The sequence below is a fragment of the Argiope bruennichi genome, chromosome 9 (genome assembly GCF_947563725.1).
Source record: "Argiope bruennichi chromosome 9, qqArgBrue1.1, whole genome shotgun sequence".
NCBI lineage: Eukaryota > Metazoa > Arthropoda > Arachnida > Araneae > Araneidae > Argiope > Argiope bruennichi.
The window spans coordinates 54,162,804-54,182,032 of NC_079159.1; the positions used below are offsets into that span (position 1 = coordinate 54,162,804).

A 19,229-nucleotide genomic window follows, 5' to 3' on the forward strand; every position below is an offset into this window, starting at 1 on the left:
AATGATGATTTAAATAAGTAGGAGAATTTGAAGGAATGTATAAGAAATTGGTGAACTATAAAAAATAGAATTAGATGAAACTTAAAATATGAAAATTTATACAGGTGTGCTCCGTTTCAGAAAGGGAGAACAAAGGGATCTTAAATTAAAGTTAAAGTTAATTCTGACTTGATAACCTGGTTTTCCATTCTCAGTTTGTAAATATCGTTCAGCTAAAATGTGTTAATACATTCGAAACTAAAACAGTTAATAATTTGCCTTTTTTTTTTCAGTATAAAAGAAATGGAGTTCTCTGATTGAACCTGAGTTTGTGAGAAAATTACACCAACGAAAGCAATAAAGATGCCATTCTAATTTCCATGCAGAGTAATTATGCATTGAGTGAAAGGTAAGAAGGGCAGACATTTTCATCAATTTTTGAACTACCGTAAGAATCGATAGTTCAAAACGATAGTAAAATGATCTTTCCATATTTTTTTAACTATCGTTATTAATTGTAATCACTTTATAAAATGCAATGTAAATCTAAACAAATGTTATTTATTTAAATTAGAAAACTTAAAAGACATGAAGACTTATTTTATACAGTATTCCTTTGTCTAATTTTGTTTTGTTTTTGAAACTAGCCACATTTGCAACCAGAATATTGATTGTGTTTGATTTCTATTAAATCTCTTATGTATAATTTGATGTTCTTGGTTACACCAACGAACTATTTTTAAGAATCAAATTGTGATAGATTTTAAAGTCGTGTTATTATAATAGACTTATGTCTGTTTATTTTATAAATGAATGTTCTTAATGGAGTCAATTCCTATGACATCATAATGATATGAAAAATGTAACTGTCCAGGCATCTACCTTCCATTTGCTCATTTGTTTCGTGACAATGTAATTTGACTTTTTTATTCCTGATGTGAATTGCGATGATAATAAGCGGAATTTTTCTTCTTTAATTTTCAACGATGGGAGAAAATCACGTTTTAAATGTTTTATTAAGTATTAAAAAACAATGAAAATGGTATGGATTTAATCGCAAAAATGGGAAATAGTATTGAAATTATGTCACAGATATTTTTTAAAAATTTAGGAAAAATTACGCAACAGATAAATTGGTACATTATGAAGACAATTTTTTAAATTTTAATATTATACAAAAATCAATTTATGCAATTATATTTTCGGAATCTGTGATGAAAAATCTTCAAAATTTTATTGAATGATTAAGTAATTATGTATTAGTATATATTATTCAAGTATTAAAATTTCGATAAACAGTTGCTGCGAGAATACACATTCTGAAATACCTAAGTAAATATGTTCCAAATATAGCAACTCTAGTTTAAAGGCATGCCCTCTAAAATGCGAACACAAACACGCACACGCGCGCGCGCGCGCACGCACGCACACATTTTCCTTTATTATTATTTTAAACTGTTCACACATTTTTGTAACGTTTTATATTTATTTTGAAACATTCTTTTATGCTATTGTTTCTATGTTTAGGGTGAATTTTTAAAAAAATGTAATGTGTATATTTTTGAATTTTTGTATAAAATAGATTGAAAAAGTGCCTATAAAAATTATCAGTAATTTTTTTTAAATGTAAGAAATGAAAAAAAAAATCCACCTTGGGCTAAAAAGGGAGTACAAAACAAAAACGTCCTAGAATGAAAATTAATTTAATGATTTGTTCAAGATCTTGCAGATAACATCAGAAATATATTATTTTGTTCCTTCACTGACAAATAAGCTATTCTTCTGCCTAATTTTTAAACACTTGTTTCAAATGCTATAAATAATATGAAATTTAGAATTTTTTTCTCAGTAAGAAGTATTAAAACAACTATAAAGGCTTTTTGAATGAATAGATTGTTTATTTTGTAGTTTAAGAAATACAGAATGTATTGAGAAATTATTTTATCATATTTGAATATAAAATATACATTGTATTTTAATTTAATGCAACTTTTTTAAAAGAAAATATTACTAAAATTTAAAATTTGAGGAAATAACATTTAATTTTTTCACTAGATTTTTTAATGATTATTTGTATAAGTAGTTTTTTAATTCTGATAAACTGACAAAATATTTAATAATGGAGCATTTTCATGAGAGTTGGTTTCGGTATCTTTCATATAAAAGATTCAATATTCAAATTTAGAATAGTATTCAACAAAATTGGTAAAAAGAAATCTTTGAGCCTAATCTAAATACATTTGAACTATACAAGCGGCATTTTTTTAAAAATTGTAATGTAATCCATGTATATTTTAGAGCTTTAAAAAACTTTAATTTTTGTGTGACACAAGATTTAATTTTTAATATAAAGTTTATTAAATTTAAATGTAAACGTTTTTAAACTTTTAAAAATAATTAAGAATATTAAAATAATGTAATTTAATCGGTTCTTGATTGAAATTTGAATCAGTACGAGACATGACCCTTGTAAATTAAGTGAAATTACAAAATTAATAGGCTCAGAAAATATTGCAAGAGAATATTTAGAAATTTCCTGGCCACTAGGTAGTTGCCTAATTTACCTATTTGATAATACTTTGCCTGGTGCTTCAGATAAACAAGAGGGAGGGAAGTATTGAAAATTTTTTGCCTACAGATGAGTTGGCTTATTTGACCAAAAATAAGAATAATTAAATTGAGCCTTCATCAAAAACTGCACATAAAGTTATTAAAACGTAGATGTTAATAAAACAGATGATTTTATGAAATAAAAGTAAGATATTATTACACAGCGCCAAGCAAATTGTTAGATACTGAACAAATTTTAAAATTATACAGTACATGTTATTAAATCTCTCTGTAAAAACTATGGTAACATTAAACAAAGTTAACAAAGGTAGTAATTTTTTTAAATTACCGGTATATCATTAAATGAATGAAAAGATGAGGAATTGTATAATGAAATAAGATAGACATTAATTATTTAATTTAATAAAGACCGTTTTTTATGAGGAAGATGAGAAATGAGAACATTTTAATCTTTGACAAAATGTATATGTAGTATCAGAATAGTGGAAATCTCTAAGTAAAAACTTCATTACGCAAAATTAAAATCAAAACCTATGGAACAATACAAGCGTAAAGTTTATATTATTATTGTTTTAGAATTTAATTCATTCGATTTATTTGTTTTGTTATATAATAACATGTTCATATACTTGTGAAACAATTTTTTACCTATTCATTTTCTTTTACTTGTATTGGGTTTTAATTCCTGTTATTGAAAAATTACGAAAAGGAAGAACTATATTAGGAACGATGTTTTAATGTAATATTAGAAAAAATACTTTATTAAAATGTAAGAAAAACGTATTAACAGAAATTTTTCGAACATCATTTTTTAAAACTAATATAGCCTGAGAATACTTACACAATATAAAATAGACTGAGAATTTTTTAACTCCGTTGCATATCTGGTGGATTAAAATTTTTTCAAAATTATTTCTGTTTTAGCCTTAGATAGCTACGCTGAGCTACACGCGTGAAATTTTCTGATTTTTTTCAAAAATATCTAATTAAAATAATTAATTCAGACACCATATTAAAAGGCACTGCAAAGTAATTCTATTAAAATTCTCTATTCCGCCATAAATAATCAAAATACTATTTTTTGTTAATAATTATATCACAAAAATATTAATAATAATTATATCAAATTTCATGATGTTAGAGCTTTAAGTGCTCGTCTAAACTAGTTTAAATTAATGTTAATCTTTCCCTAAACCTACAAATTATAACTGCTATTCCAAATCATGTTGTGGAGGTGCTCGTGACCACTTTGTCACACCGTGGAACTCCGAAACGTCACGACGTTGCAGTTGCTGTACTAATATAAATATATTTCATTCTTTCGTTTTATATTTATCATCTCTTTCAGTTCCCATTATTATCACCTATGATTTCTATTAAACTATTCAAAATTTCAACTCAACATTTTCAAATGTGCATTATAATGACAATTTGTCTAAATCACACCTTCATCTCTTAGATTTCAAAAATAAAAACTTAATATTCATTAAAAAAAAAGCAAACAGCAGTATGTGTATAGTTTTGAGCATTTTTATAATTTACATTTCCTGTCACCAGTGGATAATGCAAATGTTAAATACCGTTTTTAATCAATAAACAATCCGCTTTTGGTGACCAGTTTGTTTACTGGAATAACTGGCTACGAAAAATTCAGATAAATCTTTCATATGTAAATTAGAAACAATATTTTTAGACTTCAATTTTGATAGATATGTAACTCGCTCTATTTTTTTGCAGTGTTTTAAAATAAAGGAACTTAAAAAATATTTTTTGATTGTTGCTTACTTCTGAAGCTCAGCCTTAGGTGGAATCACCACAGAATTAAAGAACATTTTGCAAAATTATTAAAAACATGCTTAAACAGAAATCTAATTAATATGAAAACTAAGTCTTCATGTCTTGATGATCAATAATAAAAGAAGCAGCTAAGATGAAACCTTAGTGGAAACAATGAAAATAATCTGAGTTTCATGATAATTTGAAAAATATATTTAAAATATTTTTAAAAACTAATTACAATCAGACGATAAAATGTAAGGCAGTGAAATCCCAATTAAATTTTAAATTGAAATTGAAAAATTTAAAATGCAAATGGATTTTAAAAACATTTTAAATTTAATGACATTTATAGTTGAAAAGATAATTTTTTGAATTTTAAATTGTATCAAAAATAATTTTTGTGCTATAATATTTACATCATGTGTTATAATATTCCATCACTTTTGTGTTATAATACTTATATCTGAATAAATTAAAATTTCACTTACTTTTTTAATTCAGTAAAAATTTCAAAAATAATTGTATGAAAATAAACGCTGTAATAGAAAATGAAATTCTTTGCATTTTAAATTGAAGCAAAAATAATTTGTGCCCTATAATAATTGTATATACTATAATTTACATCATTTATTGTGCTATGATATTTACATTCGGAAAACATCAGGATTTTAATTAATTTTGAAACTGAAATTTCAAAAACTTTCTTCAAGATATACAGTTCTAAAATCATAAGTATATATGTTATTTCTTTCATTTCATTCAGACACATGCTAAAAATTACGCTGTTCTAATTTTAGTTTACAGTGGAAGTTAAATTAATTTTTGATTTTAAGCTTTTGTCAATGTGATGGCAATACAGCGGTAAAAATTAATTTTTTTTCATGTACACGTAAGTGCTCGTGCAGGTTAAATTTTGTTTTCATTTTATAAAATATATTTTTGGAAAATAGGCTTAAAATATTTTCTTAAAACTTTATTAAATATAGAAAAATATTTATAATGGAAAAAATTATCATTGAAAACATGATTTTTTGAATTTTAAGATGATGTAAAAGTAATTTTTGCTTTGAAATATTTTCAGAAGTTATTGTGGGGAAATGTCAAAATTTTTCTTAATTTCAATTCATTAAAATTCTGATTAGGAACTTTTTAAAATGTCCTTCCGAGGTACACTTTCCCACCTTCCAAAGTCTATGTACCTCAAATTTGGTAGATCTAGGTGAAATGGCCTAGTCTGTAGAGCGCAAACGCACACAGAGAGATTATTCGCCTAAATTATTAATTTTTTAGTCTATTATATGAGTAATATGGAATGAATTAAAAAAAAATTATCTAGTTTTTTGATATGATTGAAAAACATGTATTCAATTGAATCAGTCTACAGCAAATAAAGAAGCGCATATTTGCGAACTAAAAATGGAAGTGAAAATCTCACTACGGAATTAATAAATGTCAAAAGCATCGGATTTTAAGTTTTAATTGATGAGTCTGAATTCCATTATAGCATTTCAAAACAGACTGTGTATCAACTTAAATTAACAATATTATTAAAATTAGGAGAAAATTATATGGAAATAAAATTGATATCATTAAAAAGATTTTTTTTTTTTTTTTTTTTGTAGTTTTGAGATAATACTTTTTGTGACGTAATTGTTTTGGAACATACGGAATTCCAATTTTCATAGGCAAGTGATATCCCACCAGTTTACGATTAACCCAACTTTTGCTTATAATTTTTGTTTGAACCCTATTTCTTAATTTCTTTAATGTGTTATTTCCTCTGACTGAATGGAATTTTTGGTGACAAAGCAAATCGTCTCAAGAAAATTTCTAATAATATTTTGCAGCTCCATTTATTACTAAGCGAAACGATAGAATAGAATTAGCTGGGAATACAACGTGCGATATTTTATTTATATTTGATTGCTGCCATTCGACAATAAGTTAATAAGAAAGATTTTTGTCCCGTTTACGTTAGTGTTATATATATAGATAGATATTAAATTGTATTTTTTTTAGTGATTGTCTAAAAATAAAAAAAGGAATTAATATTTCATAACATTCTCATAAAAAATGCATTTTCATTATTAATCCTTGATATGTTTAAAGAAAAAGAATCAAAGAATATTCTTAAGACTTCTAGAAACATAGAATTAAATAATTTCACATAAAATATAAGATATATCGTTATTGTTTTGTAATGTAATGTAAAAATTCTCTTTTAAGAAAATATTTTTGATTCAACTCGTGAACTTTTCGAAACAAACGACAATTTCACTCCAAGTTAATCTTGATAAGTTCTTAATAGATATAAAATGAATAGCTTTTTTATTTACGTTTGACAACGTAAAATGTCATCATTTCACAATTGCTGTATTTAACATATATTCACAATTTAAAAGTGATAAAAAGAAAAGCACAATTGTAAGCAACAGTTGTAAGCATTTTGATATATTGAAATTAAAATTTGCTATGAAATATTAATCTTTGGAACGAATTTACGTTTTTATTGATTCTATTATTTGAACTGGGGATTTTTTTTAGCAATTAATCCTTTGCATGCTATTAATAACATGTACTCCAAAATCAAATCTGTATTTTGCTTTCGTTTTTTCCCATCGACTGAAGTTAAGATTTTACATAAAATTAGAATCGTAATCACACAGTCACATACCAGATTTAATTTATTTATGACTTTGTACTTTTGAGTTACTACATTTACATGCATAGGAAACTACAGGACGACAGACGGTCAACCCTTTGTCAGATTTGGTTCAAAATTTGATAAGAATCTACATTTTAGATGCTAAACTGTGCACCAACTTTTATTTGTAGCTTTTTGCGCTTTTTGATAAATCGTATTCACTTAAGTGAATCTTGTTCAAAATTTGATATAAATCAACAAATATGGTGTGATGTCTGTGTATCAAATTTCATCCACCAAGGTTAAAATGTTTTTCTATTATGGTATTCACAAGCAGACACTATTCCAAAAACATGTTTTTCGAAACCAAGGATGTCTGAAATTTGGAAATTCATCAAAATCTCGAGTTTGAATTTTTTTTTCGACGATTACAGTTTATTTTCTCTTTTTGTACTTCGTTCATAAGAAAATAAAAATAATTAATGATTGAACTTGAAATCGTAGAATAAAACTGTAATTACTAAATAATATAAATTTAAAAGTAGGTCTGAGTGAAAAACAAACAAACATAATTTTATAAAAGTTGATGAATTGGAATGTAAAACAGTGAGTTTAGAAAAGCCTATCAATTCTTTTCAGTACGGTACTTTTGAACAGAAACGTGAAATTTTAATTATTGCTATGACAGATATTATAGAAATATACCATTGAGGAAATATTATGAAATTGATATAAAAAGTGATTGAAAAATATAACACCAGATATAAATAATTTAAATTCTTTTATTAATACTTTAAATTATCTTCTGCAAATAAATAGTCTCAATAAATTACATCAAAATTCTTAAAATCAAATATTTCTCATCATAACATTCGGAAAAAGAAAGCAGAAAAACATTTTTCATAATATATAAGATTAAAATTTATTTTTAAACAAAGATTTAATATTAAGATATATTCTTATCTTAGAACACAATTCAGAATATATTCTTTAGAATGGAAATTCTATTAGATATTACCAATTAAAAGTAAAACAAACAGAACAAAAAATAGTTGAAATAAATATTTGAAAAACCAAACGATCTAACTTTAGAAGAATAAATAAATCTTGCTCAATTTGTTTTATTGGCAAGATGATTATTTTTTTCATATGAAATAGCAGATATATGCTAATATTTTAAATTAAAAAAGCAGCATTATTTTTATAAATAATCAAAGATGAATCATGGCATTATCCAATTTTTTATATTATTTTTGGATTCGAATGTTTTGTAATTGTGTATAATTATCTTTTGACACAATAATTTTTTTTTTTGGTTCATTGATATGTTTAATGTATTTAACTTCCTGTTGATCACAATAGATCTTTGGTTTAATAAATTGGTTTCTGATTTTACTTCCGTTTGAAGTTTATAAAAAAAAAAGTATTATTTTTTCCTGAAAATATTTATGTTCAAGATTAGAATAATTATTAAAAAAAATGAAGAAAAAAAAAAGTTTGATGCATTTTTTTACTTTTATAGACATCTCAACTCGACTAGAATATTTTTTCTGTTAAATCTGAATAAATTATCCTTTAATAATCATTTAGCTGTAAGATGATGAAATAGAAATGAGCATTCAGATTCAATTTAAGTTAATATTCATTTAACGTCATAATATTATTTCCGTTAATTTATAAAAAACATTAATTAATTTTAGAAATTGCTTAAAAATTGAATGTGTTTTGAAAAATATGATTTAATTTCTTCAAGTTGAATTTTACATTTTGAATATAAATATTCTAATGAATTTTATTTTATCTTTGGTTTTCAGATTATTTGTCAGACCTGCTAAAGACACAGAGATTATACTACAAGACATTGGAAAGTAAGCTTTACTTAATCATTATTTATTAGCAACAATAGATAGTAATAATTTCCGATAACAAAATTTTAAATGCGGAAATATTAAAACTAAAAGATATAGCTCATTAATAATTATTATACTGTATTTTGTTTTATTAACAAATATGATATTTGATTTTCAATCTGATTCCTTTGGCAATAGTTCTGTTTTTGAGAAAATTTTCATTTATGAAGACTAATTTCATTTATTTCGAATAGCACTTAAGCCTATGAAGAGTAAACTAGAATTTTGTACAGAGAAAGAAAAAGAAGCGATAGTTATATTTATTTTAAAAGAGGCTTAATAGAGAGAGATAAAATTATTAGTATTTTTTTTTTTTTTTGCAATCTTACATAGACTAATTATGTACATTTCATCACAAAACGTGAAATTTAACAAAATATTCTTAAAAAATAAATTTTTATTTTTAATGGTATTTGTTAATCCTCATTCTTGTTAAATTGTATTTTAATTATAAAAATAATATCGAATATGCCTTTGACGTACATTTTCAAAATTAATTGCGCATCTCCCAAAGGTCGAAAGCAGCAGGGAAGAGGTAGTTTATTTTCATCTATGTTTTTTCTTATTACAACTTTGGCTACATAGTTTGGCACGTTTTGCTTAATGATGCTAGAATTTTGAAACATGGCTATTATTGGCGAAATAAGCTCGCATGCTTGGCGAAATAAGATATTTTTTTTCTGGCAACCCTTCCGCGCGCTGCTTCAGAGCGAGATCACTCAAATGACGTCATACGAAGCATTGAGTTTAGCGTGGAAACGTGTGGAAACGAATAAAACATAGCGTGAGGATAATGTTTGTTACGATTGTATGGTGGAAGCCAAGAAATGTCTCCCTGATGTGGACGTTGGTGCAAGATGGTTAGAGAGACTCGGTATCTCTGGATCGGAAATTTACCACATACCATCCGCGAAGATCGAATACTTGAACATTTTAAACGGTACGTGTGTACTTCAAATTTTGGCGGCACTATTGCGCAAGCCTTATGGATATGTTTAGTGTTTTGTGACCATCGTTTCGTTATTTCCCCACATGGTTTATTCTCCTTTGTTTTTATACTACATCTTTTGTTGATTTTTATTATTATGCTGGCATATGGATTACCATTTTGTGTTATGACCCATCGCACGTTGGAATGTAGTAAGTAGCAATGGGTGAGTCGCGCTCTTAAATCGTACGGCTGCTAGCATCAATTAGTGCTATGCTGCTTTATTAGAAGCAGTTGGTTTTATTTTCTTATTATTTTTATGCTCTATATTCCTTTTATCCATAAACCTCATTTTACTGTTCCTTCCTTTATCGTTTATATACTAGCTATAATACCTTAGAAAATGCAAATAACATGATTAACGTGCTGCAGTTTACTTGGATCACGTGCAAGTTTTAAGTAAATATCATCATTGTTTGTGAATTTCAGAATGTTTTTAGGTCATTTGAAATAATAAGAAAAGAAGTCGCGATATGTCGTAAATCGAGTTTTGTTCTATAGCAATAGTATCTTAAAATGTAAAAATTGAGTTAATTCTTATATATTTGCGCTTTATAAAATTGTTAAAAATTATTTTAGGTGTGTGTATAATTTTGCATAGAATTTATTTAAGTATATATATATCGTTTATCTTATCGAGCTCAGGTCAGAATCAGGTTCTGTATTTTTAAAACAATTTCGATGCAAAATAGAATGGTGATAAAGGAAAAAGTTCATGTTTATATTTTTCTCATTTTTTTTAAAAATAATTATTTTAGTTATGGATATAATAATGCATACAATTTGCTTTAAAGGTATTTGGGTTATCCTAACAAGATCTATCCGAAATTTTTGATATTTGTAAACTGATTTAGACCATAACTAAGTTAGGTAAAGTGTTACAAAGATGTATTTTGCATGTTATTCCCTTTGTTTCCTTCTTCTCTTGCCATAGCTTTAAAATTTAAATTGAACTGTAAGATGAATAATGCCTTTACCATAATCATCGTAAATAGTTAAATGTATGTAAAAATATGTGATTGAAACATATTTTAAAACATTCAATATAAATCGTAATATTGTCGTTTTCTTTAATATTTGGGAAATAACGGTTTTTGTATAATTTTTTATTATAAAATACGATTACTGAGTATATATAATCTAATTTTATTTATATCTAGCTAATCAAATTAGTAGCAAATATATTTATATTAAAAGCAAATAATATTTCTTTAATAAATATTGTTATATTCAAAATGTATATATATATATATATTCAATATTCAAAATTTTTAACTCGAATATTTTCCATGCAAATAACATTCCAATAAATTATGAAAGTAATAATTATAATGAATAAAATTGTTGTAGTCACATCCAGGAAAGAGGAGTAACTCCCCGTTGATAAGTTCGTATCCCACTGCGTCTGTCATTGGAAAAGTTTCTTCCCGCTCTCGTAATCTACCTCGAACGGGCGCCATTTGCCTTTCTCCCTCATGCACGGCTTTGGAAAGAAACTAGCTTAGTATATTCTCTGCAAGGCCGCCATGTACGTTTCACTATTTCTATTTAAACCGAGTTCGGATGCTCTGTTCGTTTTTAATTGGAATTTCACATAGCAGATATTTCTCTGCCATTATGGACCATTCACGTTGCCCATGCTAATGTGAGATCAAATTTTTTGCGAATCCTAGGTTTAATTATTAAAAGTATAATGCAATTACATGTGTCTGTGTGAACTATATTAAATTTTCCATTGTTTTAAACTTTTAAACACTTATCGGTGTTTTTTTTTTCTTTTAATTACTGAATGCGTGCGGTAGGTTGAGTCTTAATGATTAAAGAATTTTTAATAGTTTTATTGCTAGTTTGAAAGCATACTATCACATGTTTTTTTTACTTGAATTTACTTTTCAATTTTTATATTATAATTTTACTTTGCTGTTTTTTTTTAAATACAGAATTTTCAGATACAATTTTGTTTTTACTCGAATGACTTATCGTTACAGACAGGATACATTCACATATGAGCAAAATCGGTGTTAAATTATTTAATACATTGCTGAAAATTGTAGCTGATTTTTTAACGGATGATGTATTTGATTAATATTTCAACATATTTAATTTTACGGAAAGCACAACATAATTTTTAACGCCTCAAATCGGTGATTTGAATCTGTGAAAGTTAGCTTAAGAAATAATCTCCTAATTTAAAAGAACAAACTTTAAAGATATTGGATAAATATAGCTGTGTTTTATTGCTGTTTGTAGAGGGAATCTGTTTACAACGATTTTAAGATTTTAACAAGGTGGGGGGGGGATAGAAATTCGAGCAATTCAAATGTTTCTATATAGTTTATTCAGCAGTGATAATTGGTGATTTAATATGAAGAATAATTGTTTATCTTCATGAAGCAATTTTTTTAAGTTAAAAAGACTAATTATGCGTTGTAATTATTGATTATTAAAATAGTTATTTCGCTTCTTTTAATAACACGTGTTCGAAAACTAAAATATTTTATTGATGTATATTTTGCCTTTTGTCTCAGAATATATTAACCGAATATCAAAGAAAAGATTTTAGGAATTTTACGATTTCATGTTTACTTGAAATCATACGTTAATTATTGCGTATTGGCATGTAAAGTCTGTTACCAGATCAAGATATTCGACGAAATGTGTAAAAATTTTAAGCCCCTTTTAAAACAATTATATTATGCATTTACCTGACGACCAAAATAAGATAAATTAATAACTACGTGCTTCATTTCGTCTGTTGTATTATTCCGTATTTCTTTGTTGTCGATGCAGTTTCGATCGTTGAAATTGGCGCGATCGTTGAAATCAATAATATTTCGTTAAAAAATATAATTTTTTTTGTGATTTAAATATTCACAAATTTTGGAAAATGAAATATTATTGATTTTATAATTTTATTGGTCGATAAAAATTGAAAAATTATGCGTAAGAATGTTATATGGTATTTCCGGCGTAGTTTTCTTTTTTTCCCCTCTCTTCTCACAATTACCAAATTCTTCTTGATCTAGTATGGAATTGCTACCTATTTAAAGGAGACCTTTTAAACATAATTAACGAGTATTTGAAATTGTGAAAAAAAAAAAAAATATTGTGATTAAATTCCTTCGATTAAATGTTCGCGAATAGTTCTGGTGTATCGTTGATATTTCAGGTTAAAATGAAGCTGCCAATATAGTAGTGATAAGTCTTCAAATAGATGAATTAAGTTTGAAGATTCTGTTCTGGGTAGACAGTATAAATTTTTCATTTAATTGTACAATTGAACCACGGACGAATTTTCCTATTCTGAGAATAAGAAAGAAAAAAAGAATATTTCATTTCAAAAAAAGAATCATTTATATCTGAGAATTTGATTCAGTAATCACTTACCAGTGCACTTAAAAGGTTATTCAGGTTTACTAGGCTTAAAAGGTTAAAGAGAAGTTGGATAGTGAGATAACGTTCTTATCTAGAAAACCTTTTATTCTCATGAGGATCACGTTGCTATTTTGATGGATCATAGTTGGATTTACATTAAGAAATCAAAATATAAAGTGATAATAGTTTTGAATTATTTTAGGAATTTCAAATGGTCATTGGTTGAAAATCTGTTAATTGGGAAAACTTAATCATTCGAAAGCTAACAGTGCAGTAAATTAAAACAAATTTATCTTTAAGGAGATCCCTCATTGTTTTGTCTGCTAATGAAAGAAAAAAAAAAAAAACGTTGAAATAGTTATTTTTGGAGACAAATTGTTTGGAAGCAATGTATTTTTGTAAATAGTCAATAAAATTTAATCATTCCTATTAATCTTATGATTTTTTACATAATTTTAGAAGTATAAAAAATAATGATAAAGTAAACTTGACGAAAAGCTTTCTTTTACAGACGAATTATTAATTAATACCAATTGTTACTGCGCTTAGTGAATATTTTTAAGCAGCGGTTTCTAAGATGACTTAATGTGCTTGCTGTACACATTTCATTTATTGTCGAAATACATATTGAAGCCAGTGCATTAGTTAATGCTATTTATGTTTCAGGCTCGATTTTTCAATTTTGTAGACACTTCCTGTTGTTATTAGTTACAAGTACGTCTGTTCATTCGTGTTTACATTATAACCGTACAACCGACGAATTCAGTTAACGTTATTATCACGCTGGGGGAGGGGAATGTTTTTAAATCGTTTCCAAAATTTTCTTTTCAACGCACGTATTGTTGCTGTTCAGGACGAAATCACTAGTAGTAGTCGTGGTTATGATCGTAAATGTTGTAATTGGCAATTCCTTGTGGTATTAAAAGCCTAGAGATGCTCATTTATTCTCGGAAGTATACAACTAGATTCTTATTTTTGGATTAAATTTATTGTTGAATTGTTGCATAGTTGCATTAATTCTGTATTACTAAAAGAGAAATAAAGTTAATAGGGTTTAAATAATTCTGAATTAAATTAAATAGAGTAGGAGAAATTCCTGATTGATTATTCGATTTATTTGAAAATTTAGAATATGAAGAAGATTTTTCGGTTTGTAGAATTTTCTTATTCATAATCCATTACAGCAAAAGTTAATAATTCGAAAGATTATCGTTCATCAGTTGTTTTCAATTTCCAAAGTAACATATTGACGAAGTCTTCTTGTGTGTTATATTGTTTTGCCAGTAACAACGGATCTGTAAATGATGAGAAATTCATTTTATGTATTTTTAAACAATTTTAAGTTAAATATGTGAATTCGAATTTTATTTATACTTTTTACATATTTAATGTCTATGAAACATCGTTTTAAAATGCAGAAAACGTCCGATTATTCGAAATTGTGTTGTGGGAATATTCTGTTTTGCTAATTTAAACTTCTTCTCAAAGTAATTTTATTTCTTTTAAAAAAAAACAAATGTGAGACATAAAAATTTATTAAAATAAATTACTTATTTTTCATGTCAGTTAAAACGAGAAAATAATTTTGGAGTATAAATATATTTTCAGAAGCGTTTAAGAAATTTTGAAAACGTGTCAAAGGAGACAGAAAGGTACCGATATTGAACCAGAGCAAATAAGTTTTTGATTTATTTTCCCATTTCTTTTTCTTTCTTTCTTTTTTTTTTTTTTTGGAAGATTTCACTCTCCCTTTCCCTTTTTTTTTTACTGCTATTCTCAGTTAGTTAAGCCAGTTCTTTGCTATTTATTCTGTTTTCATAACTCAGATAAATTAAATCAGGTTTTAAATTTTATTTCAGTATAATTCATGAATCTATTTTAATCTTTTTCAGTGAGTATTTCTCGTATTTAATGGTTGATTTCATTATTTTGTATGAAAATAAATCGGAAAACAAGCGATTCTGATTTACTTGCTATTTTATATGTATAATTTAATTTTTTTCTTTCTTATATAATTATTGAAAAGTTTAAACATTAAATTTTCTACTAATTCAATTATTATTTCTGTGCCGTTGGAAAAATAATGATAAAGATAAGTTGTATGGCAGCTTCAGGAAAAAGGCACTTAATGTGAAATTGATAGAAGCCAGCTGAAAAGTATCTTTTTTTTTTTTCTCCCCTTATATAGATTATTTAGCAAAAAGGTGAACATTCGGTTTTTGGATTGACGGTGAAAATATTTTACCACCATATTATATCTTTTTTCGAAGTCAGATTCAAAGTTGCGCGAGAGAACATAAAGTTTGACATTAATTAGAAATTTTCTTATTCTGCTCATGTTGTTAAGTCCTTATAATTATAGAATAACGTGATTGTATTAAAATATAGTAGATTCGTTAATTTTAAGCTATGTATTTAAAATATAGTAGATTCGTTAATTTTAAGCTATGTATTCTATGAATACCTTCTGTAACAAATGGAAACAATTGCTGCTTAAAAAAATTCGTTCAAGACAAAGTAATTCAAGTTGCTGCGATTTTAAATTGAGTAAATTAAAAAAGTTCGTATCAAGAAATATTTCATGTTATTGTTTTTCAAAATGACTATTTTATTAGAAGTAGTCAATTATGTGTGAATTGATAACAGATGAGCTGAACAGATAATTGGGGGAAAAAATAAAGAAAAGTCTTTAATACGCAGAAACATCGCATTCGATGCCAATCTGGACGATTAAAACTCCTAGAAATTCTTCCGTTAAGGGTTATAGTTAATTTCTATATGTTAACAATGACCTTAATGCGCGAACTATAACTATGCGTATCTTACATCCTACAATTTTTTTTTTCTTAAATTCCACGAAAAATAATGTAGAATTTTTAAATTAACTTTCCTAAGTTATATGCAACTATACAAAACACATATTTTTTTGGTAAGTAATAAAGAATCGTGCTTACTAGGGTTAGTGTTAAATTGATTTTAATTCATATGAGATAGCATAGTAATAGTTAAAATTTGCTGTAATTTGAATAGCAAAATTCTCGGTATTTATCCCACGAAAAAAAAAATTGCCTTACTCTATTAGTAAGCCATACTTTATTTCTTTCCCTTTTCCTTCCCAGTATTAACTTTCATATTTAAATATTTAACTATCGACATTTTTTAAAAATCTGAAATAGTTTTGTTTACATTAATTTAAAAACCCTTCAGAAGCTTAGGGCTATCCAAGTTTTGGGGACTCAATGCTTCTTTCCGATATCATTTGGCGGCTCTCATGGTTGGATGTGGAACTGGAAATTGAATGCTTAAAAAGTAGGCAATAGGTTTGGCATTATTATTTTGTAGATTATGGTTTCACGAGTAAAATATTTAGTTTTCTGCAACAGAACTGACACAAAAGGAAAAAGTAATTTATCTCTACAACAAAAATAAAATCCCCCCCCCGCCCGTAATTCTTTATTTAAAAAAAGGGGAGGAAGATTAAAAAAAACCTGTTTTGTTCGCTGTTGCTTTTATCGCCAGACGAAATACTTCCTGTTCAAACGGTAGGCCCGCATTGCGTCCGGACGAGCTAGGATGACTCATAGCAGCAATTGTGTTGGTCTAAGTGAAGTACGAGTATCATCAACTCGTTGCATTTTTTTTTTTTTTTTTTTGTCGTCTTAGCGCTCGGTTCCAAGGTCGGCGGCAAGAGCTAGTGTTTCGCAATCCAAATGGTATTTTTTTAGGGAGCTTTTTTACCGTCCTCCCTCCCGCCTGTTCCTTAGAATCTGTCTGATAAATGGTTTTTGGAATCCTGCTGCCAAACTTGAGGATTTAGTAGCTGCGCAGTTCAGAGGAGATGGTCTTCGGTTGAATGTTTTTGGAGATAGCGGAAATAATTGTCTGTAGTGCATACATATGTCACAGTATACTTGGATGGACACTGTTTTTATATTTTTTTCTGAAAAAAGTTATTATTTTTTTAGACATTTTGAAGTCATTAGTGCTTTTTATTGCCTTGTACAAAAGATTATTGCAAATCTAAATTATGGCATTAAGTAGTATGAATGACGGCGTTAACAATTAATACGCGTATGTAATAGCTGTAATTTGTTGATATCTCAGCTTTAACTTTTTTCTGCATATTCGGATCGTAATATTTTTACGCAAATTTGCATTGTCTGATACTCATTGACTTTCCTAAGCATCTAATTTCCGCGAGTCACCATGTGATTTAAATTTTCTTTGATCCACAATTCATTGTATGTTTTTAAAGCATGAAAATGCTACATAATTTTTAAAGCTATTTAGCTCCTTTAATTATTTCGTGTGGTATATAATGAATTTACGGATTATGAAAATTAAACTATATTTCTAAATAATTATTTTAATTATGTGGAATTAATGGTAAGCTTTTTGCAATGCAATTAAAATTATTTTAATTGTCGAATGAGAAAAGTATGGATGATGTTTTTAGCTTTTCATCTCTCTCGGCATATATTATCTGTTACTGCAATATCTTACAGCGTTGATCGAAAGGAAATTATAAAAATTTTACTTCCTAGTGTAATTTATCTCTTTTTATTTAAATCCCATCTCACTGAGGTACAAATTCATCTGAGTTATTTTTGAAGTTATAATTATATAAATTTCATAGAGACTTAACCACAATGAATTGCTTATTCCTTTCATTTTTAAATAAAGTAATCGGCAAAGGCAGCGACTTTTATTTATGAAATGGAACGATATGAATAATTTTCTCAGCTATGTCCACATTAACATTTGGAATAAAGAAATTGAATTTAAAACATTTGTTTGATAATTTTTATGATTAATGTATTGATCATTATGATTTTATTGATGAGCGAAATGCGCTTGTAATTTTTGATTTTTCCGCAGATTGTCGGTTTACCGCTTTTTTTGGGAGGGGGATTTCTCATCTTTTCATGCATTTTGAGAAGTATGCAGGTAAATTGTATAAAAAGAAAATAGACATAAATCTTTCTAATACACGAATTCAGCAGTAAGGAATTATTGAAGTTTTTAACAAAGAAAAAAAAAAGCTTGTGACAAACAGATCCCAGGAAAAAGCTAGGGTGAAAGGAAGTTGCAAAGAAAATATCTGGCAAAGCAGCCAAATTCTGAAGAAATATTCATCTTAAGAAAGTAAGATCCCAGGTCCCGAAGATTTTTTTCCCGCGTCTGAATCTTGTACACAGAATGAAGCTCTTTCTTGATGATTGTGACATGCTCAAAAGCAAATTATAAAATGCCTATTAAGTCATGTAAAAAAAAAAAAGCACCAGTTAAAAAAAAAAGGCAATAATATGACCGAAATATGCCGCAAAAGTTTATTGACCATTAAAAAAATATTTGCTAAATATTCTAGTGAGATATTTTACAAATAAGTGGCTTTTCCTCTTCATTTATTGTCCTTCATTGTATAACTTTGTCCTGCACAAACTATTTTATAAAGTGCCTTTGGGAAAATATCTTTTGATATCTTACTTTTATAAATATTTTGAACTGAATATAAGAGCCAGTTGAATTGTAGCTTTGGTAATTTTGTATATTGATTATTTCATACTTTTACATGTTTTTTTCTTCGCATGTTTTGTGCCGCTTTCTTGATTTCCACTTTTTTTGGTCAGTCATATCCGTTATAATGAATTTTTCAAAATTATAATTGTTTTGGGGGAAAGAAATAACTATATTATCGTTGCTTATGCGATTAATTTGAATTGATGTGTGGGGAAGAATTTTGGAAGAAATCTTTAATGTAGGAACGCGTGTGGTCGCATCTAAGATGTAAGCGGTAAATTTGGGGAGTAAAGGATTGAAGTAATCTTTAATTCTTAATCAGATGTTAATTAAAATCAAAAGGAACTTCGATGCATTTCAATTACTTATTTTTCTTTATTAATAAAAAGATTTGAAATTTATAATCCTGTCTTAAAAACTGTGGGTATGTTTCTGAAAGTTATTTTCATTATTTCTAGAAGTA

The 19,229-nt window shown here is 26.9% G+C and overlaps 1 protein-coding gene across 3 annotated transcripts in view; it reads left to right on the forward strand.

Annotated features, from left to right (window-relative positions):
- LOC129983808 (protein split ends-like) overlaps window positions 1–19,229 on the forward strand; it is a 146,671-nt gene that overhangs the window by 781 nt on the left and 126,661 nt on the right. For 2 of the 3 annotated variants that reach the window (XM_056093447.1, XM_056093450.1), the window contains exon 1: window positions 9,625–9,823. In XM_056093447.1, the coding sequence (XP_055949422.1) occupies window positions 9,741–9,823 (83 nt within the window). In that variant the 5' untranslated portion in view covers window positions 9,625–9,740. Of the gene's footprint in view, window positions 1–272; window positions 389–8,787; window positions 8,842–9,624; window positions 9,824–19,229 lie in introns of those variants that run through there. The other variant, XM_056093449.1, reaches the window with a different exon arrangement.